Source organism: Platichthys flesus, chromosome 20 (assembly GCF_949316205.1).
Source record: "Platichthys flesus chromosome 20, fPlaFle2.1, whole genome shotgun sequence".
NCBI classification, from domain to species: Eukaryota; Metazoa; Chordata; class Actinopteri; order Pleuronectiformes; family Pleuronectidae; genus Platichthys; species Platichthys flesus.
Genome location: NC_084964.1, coordinates 10,809,315 through 10,827,552, shown reverse-complemented (window position 1 = coordinate 10,827,552; position 18,238 = coordinate 10,809,315). Strand labels below are relative to the sequence as shown.

Genomic DNA, 18,238 nt, shown 5'->3' with positions numbered 1-18,238 from the left:
TTGGATGGAGAGGGGACATGTGGATTTTCCCATGCGCACTGCGGAGAGCCCACCCTAAGTGGGTTTGAATGAATGGGCTCGTCTGTGTGTGTGTGAGTGTGTGAGAGAGTGTGTGTGGCGCTGAACTGGGTCATGCGGACTGCTGGAGGAGCGAAAGATAAACACGCACCCGCCTCCCGCTGCTGCTGCTGCTGCTTGGCAGGTTGAGATGGTGGGCGCTCAGAGGAGGGATCCCAGCCTGTGTCCTCGACTCAGCACCAGATGATGGTGATGATGCTTTTTTTGATTCATTCCGCCTCCGAAGACACAAGTCATCTTTTGTGGAGCTTCTCCACGAACTAAACCGGACAGGAGTCACCCGAGGCGGGCTACAGCCAAAGCGCAGCGAAGCACCGGACCTTCAGCCGTGCGGGCTTGGTCAGCCGTGAAAGTGCGAGGTGTTTGTTTTTGTTTTTCTTCTGTTTTATTTTTTTTATGGAGGACATGCACAGTTTCCTCAGGTAACTTCCTTCGAACCGGGAGATTCATCCAGCAGATCCTCTCAGAGCCCCGTGGAGGATCAGTGCGGAGCGGAGCGCAGCGGCTCTGCTCGCCGGGCGGATGCAGGACCATGGAGGAGAGAGACAGGTCGCCAGCAGGTGAGCGAGCAACACCCGGATTGAACCCGGGGGGGGGCTGGAACCGGGGTAACCCTACTGTTCATTGTAAACAGAAATGCAGAAATACATAGGACATAGAAATACCGGGTTCTGGGGCTCCTATATCCAGAGTAGCCAAATTTAGAATTGTTTGAACTTTGACCCATTTCGATGCACAGTTTTAATACGATAACGTACAGTCATAAAAGCACGAGCGGCATTAGTTAATATACAGCTCCACTATTTCATTTACCATCTGGCTACGATTAACTCTAAGTTGTGTTAATGACTGAGCTGCGATTTAATTTTCATTTTCACCCACATCACTCGTGATATAGCCCCACCTGCTTGCCTCCCTTTGCTGTGCCCAGTGTGAGCTGGATGGGTGGATGGATGGATGGATGGATGGATTGATGGGTGGATGGGACGGGAGGGCATCCGGTCCACTTCACTTTTAATGGCCCCCGTTTTATACTTTGTGCAGGACAGACAGATGATATGCCATCGTTAATGCCCTCTAATGCATTTAAATGAGAGGCTGACTCCATCAAGCAATACCCTGTAAAAGCAAAGCCATGGCGGCTGGTAATGGACTCTCAATGAAGAGCAACAGCAGCAGCAGACAACGCACATGGATTTGCTTCTGTCACAAACATGGTATTGGCAGAGAGAGGATTAAGTATTGACTAGGATCTTTGACTGGACATCATAGTTTTTTATGATGGTGCGATTTATATGAAAATCTAATTAAAAAAGCAGAAAGCAACACAGACAGAATGCTGCCATTGCTCCTATGCATCAAAAACAATGTAAATTATAATTTAGATCCAAAATATTACAGATCATGACATAATTACTGGTAATCTGCAAACAAAACTTCCCTCAATGACAAAGGGATATTATGTGTTGAATTATGAGCTGGTATGTGGAATTGAACCCTCAGTTATGAATAATAATGCCTGATATTCTTCAGCCGGAATTTATCAAAAGAATATCGTGGGAGTCCACACAAATGCCGCAAACATGGCCCACACAACTGGGATGATATCTGCTTGAGCCAACAGATAATACATCTGCAGCATTAATGTAAACCTCTGACAGCTGGCACACAAACGGCAACTAAAACCCATCTTTGACCCCCTCACTAGACGCTAAAACCCAAAAGAAATTGACCTCACCACGACCCAGTTAAGCAGCGAGCGCTGGCAAAACAGGATGAAAACAGAGTCAGCAGTGCAGCCACAGGAAAACAGAAAGGAGGCAAACATCTTCAGTTATAAGACAAAAAGAGCACAAGAGGGATTTTCTTTAACTGTCTTGTTTGAATCCGTATTTGTCTTTCTGTGTCACCACAAAGACAAATATATACAGATATCATTCCAACCTGTCAATCATCACAAAGAGAGAACAGCAGCCTAATGACAAGTCTGTCATTGTACACACTGCAGACGTGGGTGCGGGAATGTGTGTGAGTGTGTGTGAATGTGTCCGTAGTCATGCAGTTTGCACCAGTGTTTGTGTCCACTGTATCTTGTATTTTCCATTTGACCTCTGACTTTTACTCATGACTATTTTATTTAGTTCATGAATGTTGGTGCATACTATATGTTCTTGTTTTTAACGATCCCCTATTTTACTTTCTGTCTTGAAGTCATGGCTAATCCCCTTTTATGCAATTAGAGCACAGTTGAATTTGAAAGAGAGAGTGTGTGTGTGGGGGGGGGGTGGTGGACTGTGCCTTGGCAATCAACATTAGTGCTCTGATCGTGGTAAGAGGCTATTGCATATGTGCAGGATCACAAATCACCACATACTGTAAGCTCGCCTTGAAGTGGGGGGTGAAATGGTCCAGGAATAAAAAACAACAACAATAAAAGAAGAGGGAGAAGCAGAGGAAGAAGAGGAAGCAATGTCCCCCTTAGTGCTCTTACATCATTTAGCCACGCTTCCGTTCCAGACCCCCGTTTCACTGAGCTGATATTCGAGTCAACGGTTCCCCATGTATTTGACATCAAAGGGATGCAGCCTATAGCATGTGGTACAATGTACAATGGCAGTGATGCTTCAGTTAAGCCTCGTTGGATTTCCCCAATCCTGCTCTCTCTCTTTCTCTCTCTCTCTCTCTCTCTCTCTCTCTCTCTCTCTCTCTCTCTCTCTCTCTCTCTCTCTCTCACACACACACGCATCACACGAACCATCCCCATTGTAAACTCGAGGCTATTGGGTTGTGACTGAGTGGGGGCTAGGTACAGTATGTTCCGTCAGTGGCGAATGATTTTCTGTAGGACATGATTACATTGATGACAGTGATTATGATTGTCCTTTACAACCAGATCCTACAACAACATTGATTGACTTTTCATTGCAACGCTTTGTTCATGTTGGATTCATCATTGTGCCAATTCTTCTCTTTGATAGTCGTTTGTCATTGACGCTAAGCCAAATGTCCTTGTAGTTTCACCTCCTCTCTCACTCCTCGTTTGGATCAATTTCACCTCGGGATACCCTTTCCCGAGGTGCTAGGTCATTCAAGCTGGAGGCCAGTTGGCACCTCCGTTGGGCAAGAGTTCTGTAGAGAGAGGGCGCTGACAAGAAGGTCAGCAGAGGCGAGAAGAGTGAGAAATGGGTCACCCATCACTCCCTCCCAGCAGGGATCCCCCCCCCCCACCATGAGTAGCCGAGCACAGGTGTGAGCTTGTGATTTGTCGAAGTGAGAGTCCGTGGCCCGGGCGGCTGGTTCACCTATCACAGCACAGCAGGAGCTTTCTTCAGCCTTTGTTGAAGCGTTGCTCTAAACCCACCATCTCACCGGCTCTGATGTTCTGTGCCGCTGGAAAAAGTGATTCCGATTCTGTTCTATATGCTATAGGGAACATAGTGTCCTGACTGCAAATGGCTGTTAAACAGAAGCCCATTTGGTTTTTGATCGACTGATAGGCTGTTTAGGACCCATCCACACTGAGGCAGCAAGAAGATGGATTCAGAAAATATATATATGTGTATGTATAGGCTATGCATGCAGCTGATTTATCTTGAGTTGGGCAATTTGACAGTAAATTGGGCACAGGGGATCAATCTTCGCCCATAATGATTCTTTCCAAGAGCAAAGGAACTATTCCATTAGTGATGTAGGGAGGTAGAGACGTGTTGCCGCCTCAGCAATCAATTTATTTCTGCCATTTACATTTTCAGGGACAGACAAGAGAGAAAGGGGAGAGACGTTTAGCAGGATGAATTTAAGAGGACAAACAATGTGTGTCAAGCTGCTGACTCTCATCCCCTTCTCGCTTCATCATATGCATTGTGCTCATTGTGATAAAGTTGTTAACGATGAAGGTCCAGCGTCAACTCAAGTGCCCACCTTTTCACCTTCTAATGTCAGAGATGTGACTCTGTATCATTTATTGAAATTCACCTCCAGCCGTATGAAGATTTCCTGTGGTACAAGTACCCCATGTTCCTGTGGTACGGTAAGGTCATACCACATAAATTCCACAGGAAAAGGTTCCAGTACCACAGGAACGTTTTGTAAGGGTATAAAGTATTTGTGTGGTCATGTGAAGCAATAGTTCATTGCAACTGTACATACAAAGTTTACAATAGCTCACTCAATTCACACACTATTGTCCCTGCTGATAGCTAGCTTCTTATTGAACAAGTAGCCCTGTTGAATGAAGCGTACCATGACTAGATTTAAATATATGCGAATGAGCGAAATGTTGACCCCACGATGGTAACCTCTCATGAAATCTAGTGCTAATTAATTACTGTAGTTAAGTATTAAGCCATAAACTAAATTATTGGGGGAATTTACATTGTGACATGAGGTTGGTGCCCGACAAAGGATCAACAGTTCATCCTGAGGAGAACATGAATATCTTAAGTCAAAGTGCGTAGTCATCCTGCCTGTTACAGGGAGATTTCCCTCAATACCCCAACTGCTGCTCCACAGCAGCTGTACAACATTTGGGGCCAATCCATCCGGGAGATGTTGAGATGTTCCACAGGAAGAGAGACATATTTAGTTTAGGATTCATCCTCTGAGGACCATGAAAACCTCTGCTAGAGATCATGGCACTACATGGAATAGTGATTGAGATATTTATGTCTGCACCAAAGCTGTGGACCAACTGACATGTCCATCCCGAGAACCAATTAGCCAGTATTGCCCAAAATAAAACTTATCTCTAACAAAATGTCAAACATGTGAAAAAGAGCCACCTGAAATCTTCAGTAAGTCTTGCACTTCAGTGTAACCCGCCTCGGAGTTCAGAGGCTAAGAAGGAACTTATCATGAGCACACCCTGAGGCTCGAAAAGACACACAGTCTGTAATGAGAGCACTTGTGGCCAGTGGCATCACAGGGTGGGTCTCTGTTCTTATCTCCAGCGAAGTGTTCACAGTAGAAAAGGTCAAATGCTTCTGCAGGTTAATCTCTTGGAGACACGAGGAGTCAGCCACAACAGGCTCCCAGGAAGTCCAAAATGGTGAATAGGGTGTAAAACTGAATTTCTCTGCCTGTTTCTTGGAACGACCTGGTTTTTAGAGGGTTATATTGTGAATGCATACGTCTCTATTTGAGAGACAATCTAGCTGAGGGGAAATTAGTGGCCGGAAAACAGATCTTGGCTTCAGAGCTGTAAACCCTCCATCTCCACTCTTTCGGGATTAGGAAAACAGGCTTGTTTTAAGATGGCCCTGTTTGACGCATTTTTAGATTATCTCTTGAGATTTTCAAATGGCTTGTGTGAAAGTAAATGTCAGTGGATTTTTGTGAATCATAACTAAAGAATGAAAATCACAAAAATTCAAATAACTAGGTCTTACAATAACAGGAGTGATTTTAAAAAAAAGACAATGTAGGACTTAGTGGGCAGCTCAGGGATCTGTTTTTAAAAGGCTTACTGATGATTAACAATGCGTTGGACGGGCTCGAAAACCCACAGACATTTAAACGTGTCTCGAGCCAAATCCTCATCTGGAGGTGGAGTGTGTTCGTGGTAGCGTTGTCTCTCGCCGCCTGAGAGGACGGAGGAGCAGAGGGCAGCGTGGGAGATCAGTGGGGTGTGCGGTCGAGCACGAATGCAGAGTCGTTTTTTGAGGCTAGCGGCTGATCCATCTGACTTACTACACCTTGGATATGTGGCATTGTGCGTCCGATACACCTGCCTTCCCCCCAAAAAAAACTACCACGCAAACATTCCTCTCTACACCTCTGAGGCGCCATCACTGCAGTTTCTGAACCAGCTGCGCCGCCTCCTATCCACTCATCACATTTTCGGGACTCTTAATCCAGTTCTGCGAAGGAAATGAGTGCAAAGCCTCCTGTGCAGTTGGGTGGGGGATGCTTTTGTCTTTGTGGGAGCTGAGTAATGTGATTAGGATCCATGCTGGAGCTGACTGAAAGCAGTGCCAGTAAACCAGCGCTCCCCTTCCCTCTCATTGACCGAGGCAGTGAGGCCACGCGAGGTTGGACGGTCAGAGGGAATGTGCTTCCAGTCGGTCTGTCTGTCTGTCCCGTCTCAATGTTTAGTCATCAGACCTTGACCGCAGACTTGTCTCTGGACAGTCATCAACTTTTGTGTCGACTCGCTGAAGGCTACAGCACAGTACGCTCAGCATGAGCAGGCTACAATATTCACACACTCTTATATAAGCACCTCTTTGCTTATGATAACATCTAAAAGTAAGTCTTATCAGCAGAGATCCATATGATGCACAGGGCTTGTTCTATTTCAAGTGTGGTGGTGTTTTTTTTCTTGCCAAGAGTGCTGAGCCAAGAACACAAGCCTCTAAATGGCTGCATCCTATTTTAGTTTTTGCTGTCTAACGGCTATATTTATCACATTCTTCCCACACGAGGAAGCTGAGGATCCGCCGCACCTTCACAATGTCTGAACATCAACTGCACATTAGCAGCTGTGTGTTGATTCTACCTTCCTCTCAAATGTACCTAACTTTTGAAGACACTCACATGCGTCGGGCTGTTGTTTGAGAGGTCTGTAACCTGTAGCTGCTGAGAGAACTGGCCTCAGGGACAGGAGAACAACACAGTAGCCGCTTTGAGTGATGGATGACGGAGATCATCAGCGAAATTGTTCGGCTGATTTGTTGCTTATTAGTGTGTGTGGGTGTGCGTGCTGTGCATGATTGGATGATTAAATACAGAAGGGGGGGGTGGTTGAGAAGAGACGGAGACAATGGGTGTGATCATTAGTGTGATAAGCTTCATTTCATCAAAAGATCCATTTTGTTCAACAGTTAGTTTTGAACACTGTTGAGTCACTGAACTCAAGATCTTAACCAGTGTGGCTTATCCCATACAAACTTGTAAAGTTAACGGCCACATTTTTCCTCCTAATATCAATTTGACCTATTTCACTACTTCAAAAAAATCACTGAAAATCAGCAGTAATGTTTCTGTTTTGTTCAGCCCTACGATGAAATGTACCAGCTGGTGTGTTTCCCATGCAACTCCTTCTCTCACCGCCACACTGATTTGCTTTTTTCACCACGAACAATGTCTATAGCCCACAGTAGGATCTCCTCAGTGTGCTCCCAGATGCCTCACCAGCATGTGTGCACCTGCAGCTGTCAGCTCCTTGCATTTCTTTCCATTTGTTAGTCCTTCTACCTGGGCCCATTGATTTTCCCATAGCCGTCTGCCAGTAAGTGCTGTCTGTGACCATATCTAAAAGCTGGCCAGAGTGATCCGGAGGGACGGCAGGAAGTTCAATGCATTTACGAAAAGCACTCCCCCTTGTTGTTGCCTTCCCCGCATTGATTGTATGGAAATGAACGTCTGTTAAAGCCTTCTTGATTTAACCATCCCCGCCGAGAATATATGGATATACGCCAACAGGCATAAAGATGCTGAGGAGCCTTCTGTTATAAACAAATTCATGCATCAAATTTATATCACCCGCTATCATCACAGCAGAATAAAGCCTGACTCTAAGCGTTTCTCTCCTCCTTTAGTCTGCCCCACAGCGTCAAGGCGAGCCTGTCGCTTTCTCCATCGGGGCCGGGAAGGGCAGGCAGTGGCGGTGGGGGCTCCCCCACGGCCAAGATGGACTACTGCGGAGGGGTGCCAGTGGAGGACATGCAGGCCCTGGCCATCACGTCTCTGTCGGCATCAGACGTGGCCAAACAGTACGAGCACATCCGGGAGCTGGGGAAGGGCACGTACGGCAAGGTGGACCTGGTGGCGCACCAAACCCAGGGTGAGGATAACAAAGCTCCAACTCCTCTCGTATAATTTGTTCATCAAGTGTAAATAGACAAAATTAATTTAACAAAAAACAAGATGATCTGTATCCACTCATTGCAGATTAGCATGGGTCAATGAGGAATTTATGAAAAAGATATTGTAAAAAAAGAAATCAAGGTTATAATGCCGTCTCGTTCTGAAAGCATTATAACTAAGCATTGTGCAGAGGGAGGCTGAGAGGGCATTAAGGCTGCTGCTATCTGCACACTAAACAGCCTTTGTGTTTCTGCAGATGTAATCACGAGTGGCTTGTTATACATGTATAATGGAGGTGATATTCATTCACTGAAAAGGTTTATATGAATGAAGATAGCACCTGTTTAAAAACAAGGTTAGAAATGTCTCCACAAAGTGCAATTTAAACTAACGCTTGGAGTGTTTCAGACGGTAAGATATTGGCAGTACTTAATATGATATAATGAGTTTAATTGACCTGGGCCTAATTGTGTGCTCTCCATGTTTGTATCCGTTTTTTTTGCAGGCACCAAAATGGCGCTAAAGTTTGTTACCAAGAACAAGACGAAGCTGAAGAGTTTCCTACGGGAGTACAGTCTAACAGGCTCACTTAGCTGCAGCCCTTTCATCATCAAAGTCCTGGACGTGCTGTTCGAGACGGAGGACAGCTACGTGTTTGGACAAGAATATGCCCCCGCTGGGGACCTCTTCGATATCATCCCCCCACAGGTAACGCTGTCAATCCCTCCTTCCACCAATCACAGCCCTCGCTCAGCCCTCGCTGCTCCAATCAGTCGCCGCGTTCAGACACAGGGGTTTTTTAACAAGCTCTCCTGGGATTGGAGCCTTGCCTTCGTCCTGGTTTTCTCTCCGCGCAGAGCTCTCATTTTGCTTTAGTGCTTTACCAGCTGATACGGAGGGAGTGCTCGACTTCAAGGCTCTTCTACAGACTCATTAAAATGGTTGCAGCTGAACTCAAAACTGACTCTTTTGTTTCAGTTATTCTTTTTCGGAGTACCGTATCATTTTTCACTGTGAACGTTCATTCTTCAGCTCAAAATAACCTTTATCTATTCTTTCTAATAGTACTGTAACCTCACCACAAACACTCAACTCCTACTCAGCGTACTGTACTCATTGTCCAAATGTTCCCTCCTTCCGTCCCTCATTACTTTGCCCTCTGTCTTTCTCTCAGGTGGGTCTGCCAGAGGAAATGGTCAAACGCTGCATGCAACAACTGGGCTTGGCTCTGGACTTTATGCACAGCAAAAACCTGGTGCATCGGGACGTCAAGCCTGAGAATGTGCTTTTGTTTGACCGAGAGTGCCGCCGCATCAAGCTGGCAGACTTTGGCATGACACGGCGGGTGGGCTGCCGTGTCAAACGGGTGAGCGGCACCATCCCGTACACCGCACCAGAGGTGTGCCGTGCCAGTCGTTCTGAGGGATTCCTCGTGACCACCAGTCTGGATGTGTGGGCGTTCGGCGTGCTGGTGTTTTGTATGCTGACGGGCAATTTCCCCTGGGAGGCAGCTCTGCCGTCCGACGCCTTTTACGAGGAGTTTCGGCGCTGGCAGAAAGCAGGGTGTCCCGTGGGAACGTACCCGTCTCAGTGGCGCCGCTTCACTGATGATGCCTTGCGCATGTTTCAAAGGCTGCTCGCCTCCGAGCCGGAAAAACGCTGCGGAGTCAAGGACGTCTTCTGCTTTGTCAAGTACGAGCTGGTAAGCGAGCTCAGGCGCAGAGCTTCTTGCCGGGCCAAGAGAAGCGAGAGGTCAAGCACGGGAACGTGCACTGGCAGTTGCACTTCCTCCTCTACCTCCTCTTCATCACGTTCCTCCCACCGACACCCTGAGCCCTCCACCCCTCCCGGAACATCCTGCCTGCGCCCAGCCCCTCTCAAACGCAGCGTTCTGTCTGACCCGCTGTCTCCCAGAGAGGAGCCCGGACAGCACCAGTCACCAGGCCGAGACAAGAACAAAAGCCAGATGGTGATGGCGACTGCCATCGAAATCTGCGTGTGACCACACTCATGTTAGCGCTGGGGACGAGATGGCTCGTCACGTAATGACAAACTGTGAAGAGGTGTTAATGACTCCTCCAGAGACTCCGGTGAAAAAGGAGATGTACTCTAACCATGGAAGATTAGCTCAGGATCACATCCACTGCTGTGCATATGGACATCATCAATCAGTGCTACACACTCTGACAGCTTTTCACCGGCACGCGCCGCTTCGGTTTTCATTAGCGACCAAAGACTGCTTCTCACGCTGAAGAGCCATACAGGCAGCGTACAGGCAGGCAGCGTACAGGCAGGCAGCGTACAGGCAGGCAGCATACAGGCAGTCCGCTGATGATGCTCCTCTCTGCAGCTCATTGTCTCGTCCACACATTTGTGTTTTCTGCCCATTCGCAGTGGTGGTGCTACTGATTCTACAGTTAGATATTTGTCATTTTTCACTCATCAGTCCCTGTCTCTTTACTTTAGAGTTGACTTATCTCCGAATATTAGCTCCAGGGAGGCCAAAGTGTCATCTGATGATGCTGTTCACTCGGAGGCCGGTGATCTGAGGGCAATCCTCGCTACCACATGCGTCTGCAATTCCTCAGACTTCCTGCCAATGCATATATTCTGTTAAAGACAAAAAGATAGTTAAATGTAGCAGTTTGTATGAGACGTCTTTTCATGTAGGTGTCTAGACTGAGATACAGACATCATCACCTCAGGACTGTTCTGTGGGTCACTTCCTTTTTCTTTTTTTTATTAATGAAAATCCATTGACTGGCTGGAAGACACATCTGCCCCTTGTGAACTGGTCCAAATGAGATTCACTTCCAATGGAACACAGTAGTATACAGGGATTGTACATTATCTGACTGAAAAGGGTGATGGAGCGAAGATTATTGTTTCTTTTCTACCTGCTGTGTGTGTTTGGACAAGTGTGTGTGTGTTGCAAACGCTAAAGCACAAGATTTTTGTATAGGACACGAACCCTTAGAGAAAACTACGACTCTTTATTGTAAATAATTGAATATTTCTAGGAGTGCACCGTATCATCAGGTAGTTCAACAATGTAGCTATTCTAATTTTCTACAACGAAGAAATGGATTGTAGGGGGTTTACATTAACTGTCGGGGCAGCGCACTGTATGTAGCAGCAAAATATGACAGAATGTACAGTTTATCACAAGAAGTCAAATATACAGATATATGATCGAAAGCCTATCACAGATTATTACACGGTAGCAGCTGCTGTTCTCTTTCTGTTTTCGCGGCCGAGACATATAAAGACATCACTCATTTCCTTTTCCTGTCCTTACCTTAGCATAGGCGACATCCATTTTCTGTACACAATTATTGTGCGTCTTTGTTGCCGGTGAGTTCGGCCCATTTTGTCTTTATTCGCGGAGTCAAAGCAAGTCGACAGCATACAAATTATTTTCCCAGTACCACAAAAGATGCTCCAATATTTGATTATCTAGATGCAACATTAAAAACACAATTCCCCGACTGCACGGAATACGTTGTTACACCCCCCCCCCCCGTCCTCAGATTGAATTGAGTCTTCCTGCCTCTCTCTGGGAACCCCTCCAAACGAGCCAGTGGAATAGCAGAGCCCAGGTGTTTTTGGTCTGGACGGATGACCTCTGTGTCGGCCATGGCGGCTCTGCTAACGGTTGACTGATCCTGACCGGTGCACCGCTCCGGCTTCTGTTTCCAACAAGATACTGCCAATTATCAAAGCATCCAAAAAGCTAGGTATGCTCAGTGTGAATGGTTCAGTGCATGCCCATTACCATTCGTTTTCTTGCTCGAATTTCCTAACTGTTATGTTTGTCAGGTGTGTGTGTGTGTGTATGTGTGTGTGTGCTTTTTCTCACTTCTAATTTCTCCACTCTTCCCCTGACATCCCATCAGCACTGTCGCTATAGTGACAGTGCCACCAATGCTCCTCTGGTTCAGCTTCTGTCCTCTTCTTGAACATAGAGTCTAATTGAACCCAGTTCAAACCTCCCCCCCTTCCCCCCTCCCCGTCATCCGTGGTTCCTCATGACAGCAGCTGGGCTTATTATAGTGGATGACACATACCTGCAGAAACACATTCTCCTGTATTCTGTGAGTTCACAAACCAAGGTCTTTATCCACGTCGTTAAAAGTCTATATAATTTTCTTTGTCTTTTTCAAGCTCTGCAAAGGTGATCTAATAAACTTACTGTGTGTTCAGAGGTAATGGGTCCGTAGATTGTAGTGGGATGTCAATCATTCCAAAAGGACCTTCATATATTACGTGCAAAAAGTCAAGTTTCACAGAATAAGGCCATGAAATATAACATTGCAAAGCATACATCATATAACATAATGTGATGCATCATGGGACAAAGTATTATGACGGGAGACAAAGAAACATAAACCATCATAACATGACGCAGCATAAGATGATCGATCTCAATATGACAAGTCATATATATGACACCTAATGAGATGACAAATCATAACATCATGCAGCACAACAGGACACATTATAACATCATGCATTATAACAACAAGCATCATAACAAGAAGCATCGTAACATGACGCATTATAAAATTAAGTATCATAACACGACGCTTCATAACATCACCCATCGCAATATGATGCATCAGAACATGGTAACGTTGCATGAGGAAAGACAACATAACTTTTGTATAAGTGCAAACCCCAACTTGTCAAGTTCCACGGTATCAGGATGGGAGCTGAGGCTTTGTTATACATCATAGCATCATAATTAGACTGCTAGCAATGTTCACTGTTGTTTTTCCTGGACCGTCATAACAGCAATCGTCAAATTTAATGAGCTGTCAATTTATATTCTAGAGAGTAGCCTTCCTTTTATCCTGTCTATCCTGATCAAAGATCAAACTGTTTTTCTGCCAGCAAGTGATGTTGTAGAATCTAATGTAAATACTGTACGTATTGTGTCTCTAACAAAATGGAAAATTAGAATAAATGAAATGTTAATATATGTTGAAATAAATTTATGCACCACCTTGAGGCTCCTGGGTATTTCTGTGAACGGTTTGAAATATTCTGGTGGTATTTTTTTGTTTGTTGGCAAAGCTCATTCTGCCCAGCTTTGTGTGGTCCCTGGAATGCACATTAGATGAAGGTCAGATTGAATCACGTGTGACTTCCCGAGGCGTTGGTCTTGCAATGCGACGGAGCCCCCGGACTACTTTAATATGCTGAAAGCCTAATTAACACATCTGTAGATATGAAGTTATCTGCTGGCCCCAAAACAGCAAACGAGTTCAAGGGCAGCAGGATTGTGGCGCAGAGGACGAGAGCAGCTATCAGCCCACCAGGCCTTCTTACTGCGTCTCAGCTGCTGGGTCAGAGTGCAGGCGGTGGCTCGAGTTGTGACCAGACTGAGTTGAGACAGCAGCGGTGGAGCTGTGGTGTGTCTGCCGCTGAGGAAAGCTAATCAGTTCAGGCAGTGCAAGAGAGAGGAAAGGTCAACCGTGACATGCTGGGCTGGTGTAGCGAGTGGAAGCCTGTCCTTTGCTTCCAAAGGGCCACAGCAGCCCAGTGGCCATGTAACAGTCCTAATTAATGAGAAGAGGGAAGATGCTGAACGTAGGCTGGGCTTAAAAAGTGGATGCGTTTAGCACAGAGTGAACTTGAGCTTGAAACGTCAACTCATCCAAATCACAAAAAATACACTTTTCCCCTACTAATGCGAACGGTATCGACTATTTTCCGGTCGCAGCATCGTTAAAAGGTATTCTATAAACTCAAGTGTATTGCTTTTGGTTTGTTCATATAAAAAAAATCCAATTAGGATAGACTTCAAATCGAAAATTAACCAAATTTATAGCGATGATACATTAGAGCTTAGACTCCTTGTGATGTCATCAAGGTTGAAAGAAGGTGAGGCTGTAGGGGTTGTACAGGAATCCCTTGGCTCGAGCTTTTAACAGGCAACTAAACCAAACTGATTCCAAGGACTCCTGGATGTTAAGCCTTCACTGACTGGCCCGGCATCACGGGCTGCTAGGAACATGGGTTCCCAGTTTGCAGCAGTCTGGACAAAGTGTTAGATCCTCTTCGGTTATATTCCTCTCAGCCAGGGCTAATGGCAGCCACACGGGGGGACTGAGAGATGGACGGGGAGAGAAACCACTCAGTGTCCCGATTCACATTTTCGTATCTCAAATGTCTGCAGGTTTCACCATGAAAAAAAACAAACATTCCTTTCAGAGTTTCGACTTGATTTCATCACAGCATGAAGTGTTTGGCAGGAAAAGGAGAGGTTGTCAAATCCTTGCAGCTTCGCCCCGGGGTGCATGAATGTAAAGTGAAATGGACAAACAACAAATAATTCAGGTTAACGTCAACCCAGGCGCTCGGGCGTATCTGCAGAGAGGGCATGTGATTTTGAGGGGGGGGTTTCACAAAAGCATCACGACAGATGCACATATAAAACTGTCGCAGCAGTGCATCGTTGCTGTGAGACGGGGCGCGGTGCAAATAACGCTAACCCAGTGTGATCGTGGGGTTGAGCTAGCACCTGCAACGTCTCAGCTACCTGCTGCTGGTGCAGTGTCACAAGCGGCTGCAGCTCTCTCACCTGATCCTTGGTTTTAAACGCTTTTGGGGTTTCCAATTTTTATCTTAAACAGATTACTGCCACTGCCATGTTTTTTAATTTACGTAGCTGCTTCAGATTCTACCGACTTAAAAACATACCCGTTGTCATGCGTAATCATTTTGCGGCCCTGGCCTGGTTTTAAGATTAAGATTAAGATTAAGATTAAGATTAAGATACATTTATTTGTCCCAAACACATGCACAGACATGCACAGGCACACTCATGCAAGTAGGGAAATCTCTGCTTTTGACCCATCTGGTGCAGGACACACAGAGCAGTGAGCGACCATGTACAGCGCACGGGGAGCAGATGTTTGGGGAGTAAGGTGCCTTGCTCAGGGGCAATAGACAGGGTAGGGAGAATCCTCTTGGATTTTTGGACAGATCAATCCAGGTTCGTCTTTTTGTTGTTTCTCCGTGGAGTCGAACCAGAGACGAACCCAAGACCTTTTCTGTCCATAGTCCAAATTTCTGCCACTTTACGGCAAGCCTGTTATTTGTGCAGCTTTTAATTAATGTATAGTTCCGCGTTTAAAAAATCTGAATACTAAACATTGTTTGCCGCTTTTAAACATGAGCTGGGTGTTCGGCTCAAAAACATCTGCTACTCAAAAACCTCAAATTCTGCCTCTTCATTCAGATGAATGTTGTGTATCTCCTCTGTGTCGCATATAAAGATGATGACAAAATTGTTCGGAGGTCACAGGCATGTAATTACTGAGCAGCTCTCTGCCGAACAATGAAACACTGCAGCTGTGTTGTGCCTTTACATTAACCACCCACTGTGCTTTTCTTCAGTGGGAATTTAGTCGTGTAAGTGGGCAAACAAGACCAGGCGCCACATTCATCTGGAGGTTGTATGCATAGTAAACAAAGGAGGGTTATATTTCTGAGTTTTCTGAGTTGCAGTCTGCAGAGTAATGTTATTTCCTGCTGGTTTAACACCACAGGGTACTGTATTAAACCTCCTGCGTCACCCTTCCTGCCTCTGCACCTATGGATGAATCACTACGAAAATCGGGCAGATGCACCGTGAGCTATTCTGCTATCCCCGATGCATTTTGCAAAACAGCTGCAGGCTTGACACTGGAAATGCAGACGCGGGAATCGAAAGTTGCTGAACACGGACAGTGGTCTCGATCTCAGCAGGGAGCGATTGACTGTGCAGGGATGTTCCCCGCTCCCTCAGATGTGAGCGTTCAGGCGTCATGTGAATAAAGGCGTCTGATCACAGCGGGAGAGCTGGGGAAAGAAAGGGACAAGGGAGGGAAAGTGTCTGAGCAGAGGAAAGAGAGAGGGGGTATGGCCAGGGAAGGATGTGTCAAGTGGGACAAATGTGTTTGTGCGTGTGTACGCGCGACAGGGAGTCACACAAGGACAAAGTGAGAGCGCACCGGAGAATATATTCATTGCAGGGGAGTCATTAGACAATAACCTTGTTTATCCTTAATTGCTGCTGTTTTTAGGTCACTGCAAAGCCGCACTCCATTACAAACCTATTTGTGTGTGCTGCGTGTTGCCTGAGGTGTGCCACTAAATGTGATCAGTGCCAGACGTAAACTCTCAGACAGTGTGTGGTCGTCTGCCACCATTGCTATAGCAACGGAGACGGCCTGGGTCTGGAAGAGCTCTGGAAACGTTCTCCTTGTTTTTATGAACCAGCAGCACCGTCCTTGCTGTGGAGGCGATGTACCAGTATTTGATTGAGCTTTTTTTTCTCCATTTTGCTTTATTGAGCTATTTTGTACTTTATGTGTGAGCAGGTGCTCTGTCTCCGGTATGGAGGTCTCATTAAGCTGCACCGGGCCTGTTTGTGCTGCATTAGACAATATTACTACTTCAGAACACAACAGAGACAAATATCCTGCACAGTTTTACCTGACAGGGTGCAGTGTACATCACAGTCCGTGCAGATTACGGGCTGTGAATCCTTGTAGTGATGCGATTCAGTCTTTCTGCGCACGCCTCCGACCAACCTTTCACGCTCCCCTCCTTCTATCTAAAGCACCTCATAGAGAGGATCTGCTTCCATGGCGTCTCACAGGGGTCTAAGAGCCCGAGTCCTCTGATCACAATAAATCGAATTAATCTAATAATCTAATTTAATTTGTTTCTCTGTGAGTCTCTCCTGGTTGAAAGGACTGTAGGGCAGCACATTCAGCCAAAATCACCCCCCTGACATGTTGTTTGTTAAGTATTTAGATTTGGACACTGTCTTTCTAAAAATACTGGGTGTGATTTTGGTACATAATGATTGTTAAGACCCTTTGACCTTCAGTTTTTTGCACCACTTTGACAGCCTGATTGTGATCACACTGCTTTGAGGGTCACGGCGGCGCAGGAGCTAATCCCAGCTGACATGGGCTGAGAGGCGGGGATTCAAACCTGGAACCATCTTGCTGCGAGGCAACAGTGCTAACCACCACTGTGCCAAATCTGGTGTGGATATTATGTTATAGAATGAAACACAATCTAAATCGAACAGGCGGGCTGCCAGAAAATCTCCCAGCCTCCCTCAGGCCAAAATGTCAATTTAGTGCACAAAATATCTAAATCCATCACAATCTAACGGGCAGATTGCAGGTTGTGTGTGTTTAGTAGGATTTCAGATGGGTTTTTAGATGCACTGTGGAAGCATACCGCAGTGTAATTAAAGGGATCGTGAAATAAGCACAACCCAATATTAAAGCACTAAAGAAAGTTTCTGAACAGCGGGTGTTTATGTGAGCCAGGAGACAACGGTGAGAGATGTAAACGTCGTTTGAAGAGGCAGAGGCAGTTTAATGATTTGGTTTTATCTGTGGATGGCAACTAAACACGTCTTAATTCTCTTTCACTGCTTTGACTCAGAAGCTATATTCAAATTTAGGAATGGAGGAGAATCCTGATGTCGCCACGAGCTTCAGACTTGTCATTTATATTCTCACTGTCACCACCCGAGGTGAAATTCTCCCTGGACTTCAAATGTGACTGCTCACCATCAGCTGCCACGAGGCCGGCGCGTGCCACCCACCAACATCTGTCGTCTCCCATGCTTCACTTCTTTCAGCTCTTCACCACCCAAGCTTAAAAGACAAATCCACCATGTTGTTAGTGATCAAAACATCTGTCAATTAACCAGAGAAGCTAAATGAGACCTTAATATATGCTGTTCAATCTTTGGATTCTATGGCTGAAATGTTAATATGTGAAATTAGTATGAAGGAAACAGCACCGGCACTTTGCTGTCAGAGCTGCACCTCCTTTAGCTTTAATTAAAAAACAATATAGAAGAAGATTACATTGAGCACGTCGACATTATGGAGGTTTTGTGTTTATTGATTTCTTTTGTCAGTGGCAGATCTGGGATGTTTCTAAAACAGGGGCCATCAAGGGGCCACAATCTACACAGAGTTACATGTTCAACATCCACAGTTCCTAGTGAGATGCAGAATTAAAGGTTCAGTTTGGAAGATTTAGGTGAAAGGAATCTATTGACAGAAATTAAATGTGAAATAGTCCTTGTGATGTTATCACTAGCGTGTTTCATCTAAATTCAACAAATCGTTGTTTTCTTTGCTCTATAATGGGCCCTTTATATTTTAAAACCCTATGATTACATCAGGGGCAGGGCCTCTGTACAGAAGCTGCCATGTTTTTTACAGTAGCCTGGACTGGACAAACTAAACAACTTTTGAGTTTTCAGGTGAAGGCTACCACAGGTTCTCTTTCATGTATGGAAGGGGAGGGTGAAGTGAGGGGTATTCAG

At 45.7% G+C, this 18,238-nt stretch overlaps 1 protein-coding gene across 1 annotated transcript; it reads left to right on the top strand.

Annotated features, from left to right (window-relative positions):
* sbk1 (SH3 domain binding kinase 1) lies at positions 1-12,874 on the top strand. The gene is made up of 4 exons (XM_062413713.1): positions 1-638; positions 7,617-7,861; positions 8,390-8,592; positions 9,059-12,874. Exons 1-4 carry the CDS (start codon positions 601-603, stop codon positions 9,884-9,886), a joined length of 1,314 nt encoding a protein of 437 aa, XP_062269697.1. The 5' UTR covers positions 1-600; the 3' UTR covers positions 9,887-12,874.
* Positions 12,875-18,238: the final 5,364 nt, after the last annotated feature.

Excerpts from the sequence above, each read along its gene's own strand:
- sbk1 (XM_062413713.1), top strand. The coding sequence starts at position 601 with ATGCAGGACCATGGAGGAGAGAGACAGGTCGCCAGCAG. Across the intron at positions 639-7,616 it reads GAGAGACAGGTCGCCAGCAG|TCTGCCCCACAGCGTCAAGG; the intron begins GTGAGCGAGCAA and ends CTCCTCCTTTAG. Across the intron at positions 8,593-9,058 it reads TCGATATCATCCCCCCACAG|GTGGGTCTGCCAGAGGAAAT; the intron begins GTAACGCTGTCA and ends TCTTTCTCTCAG.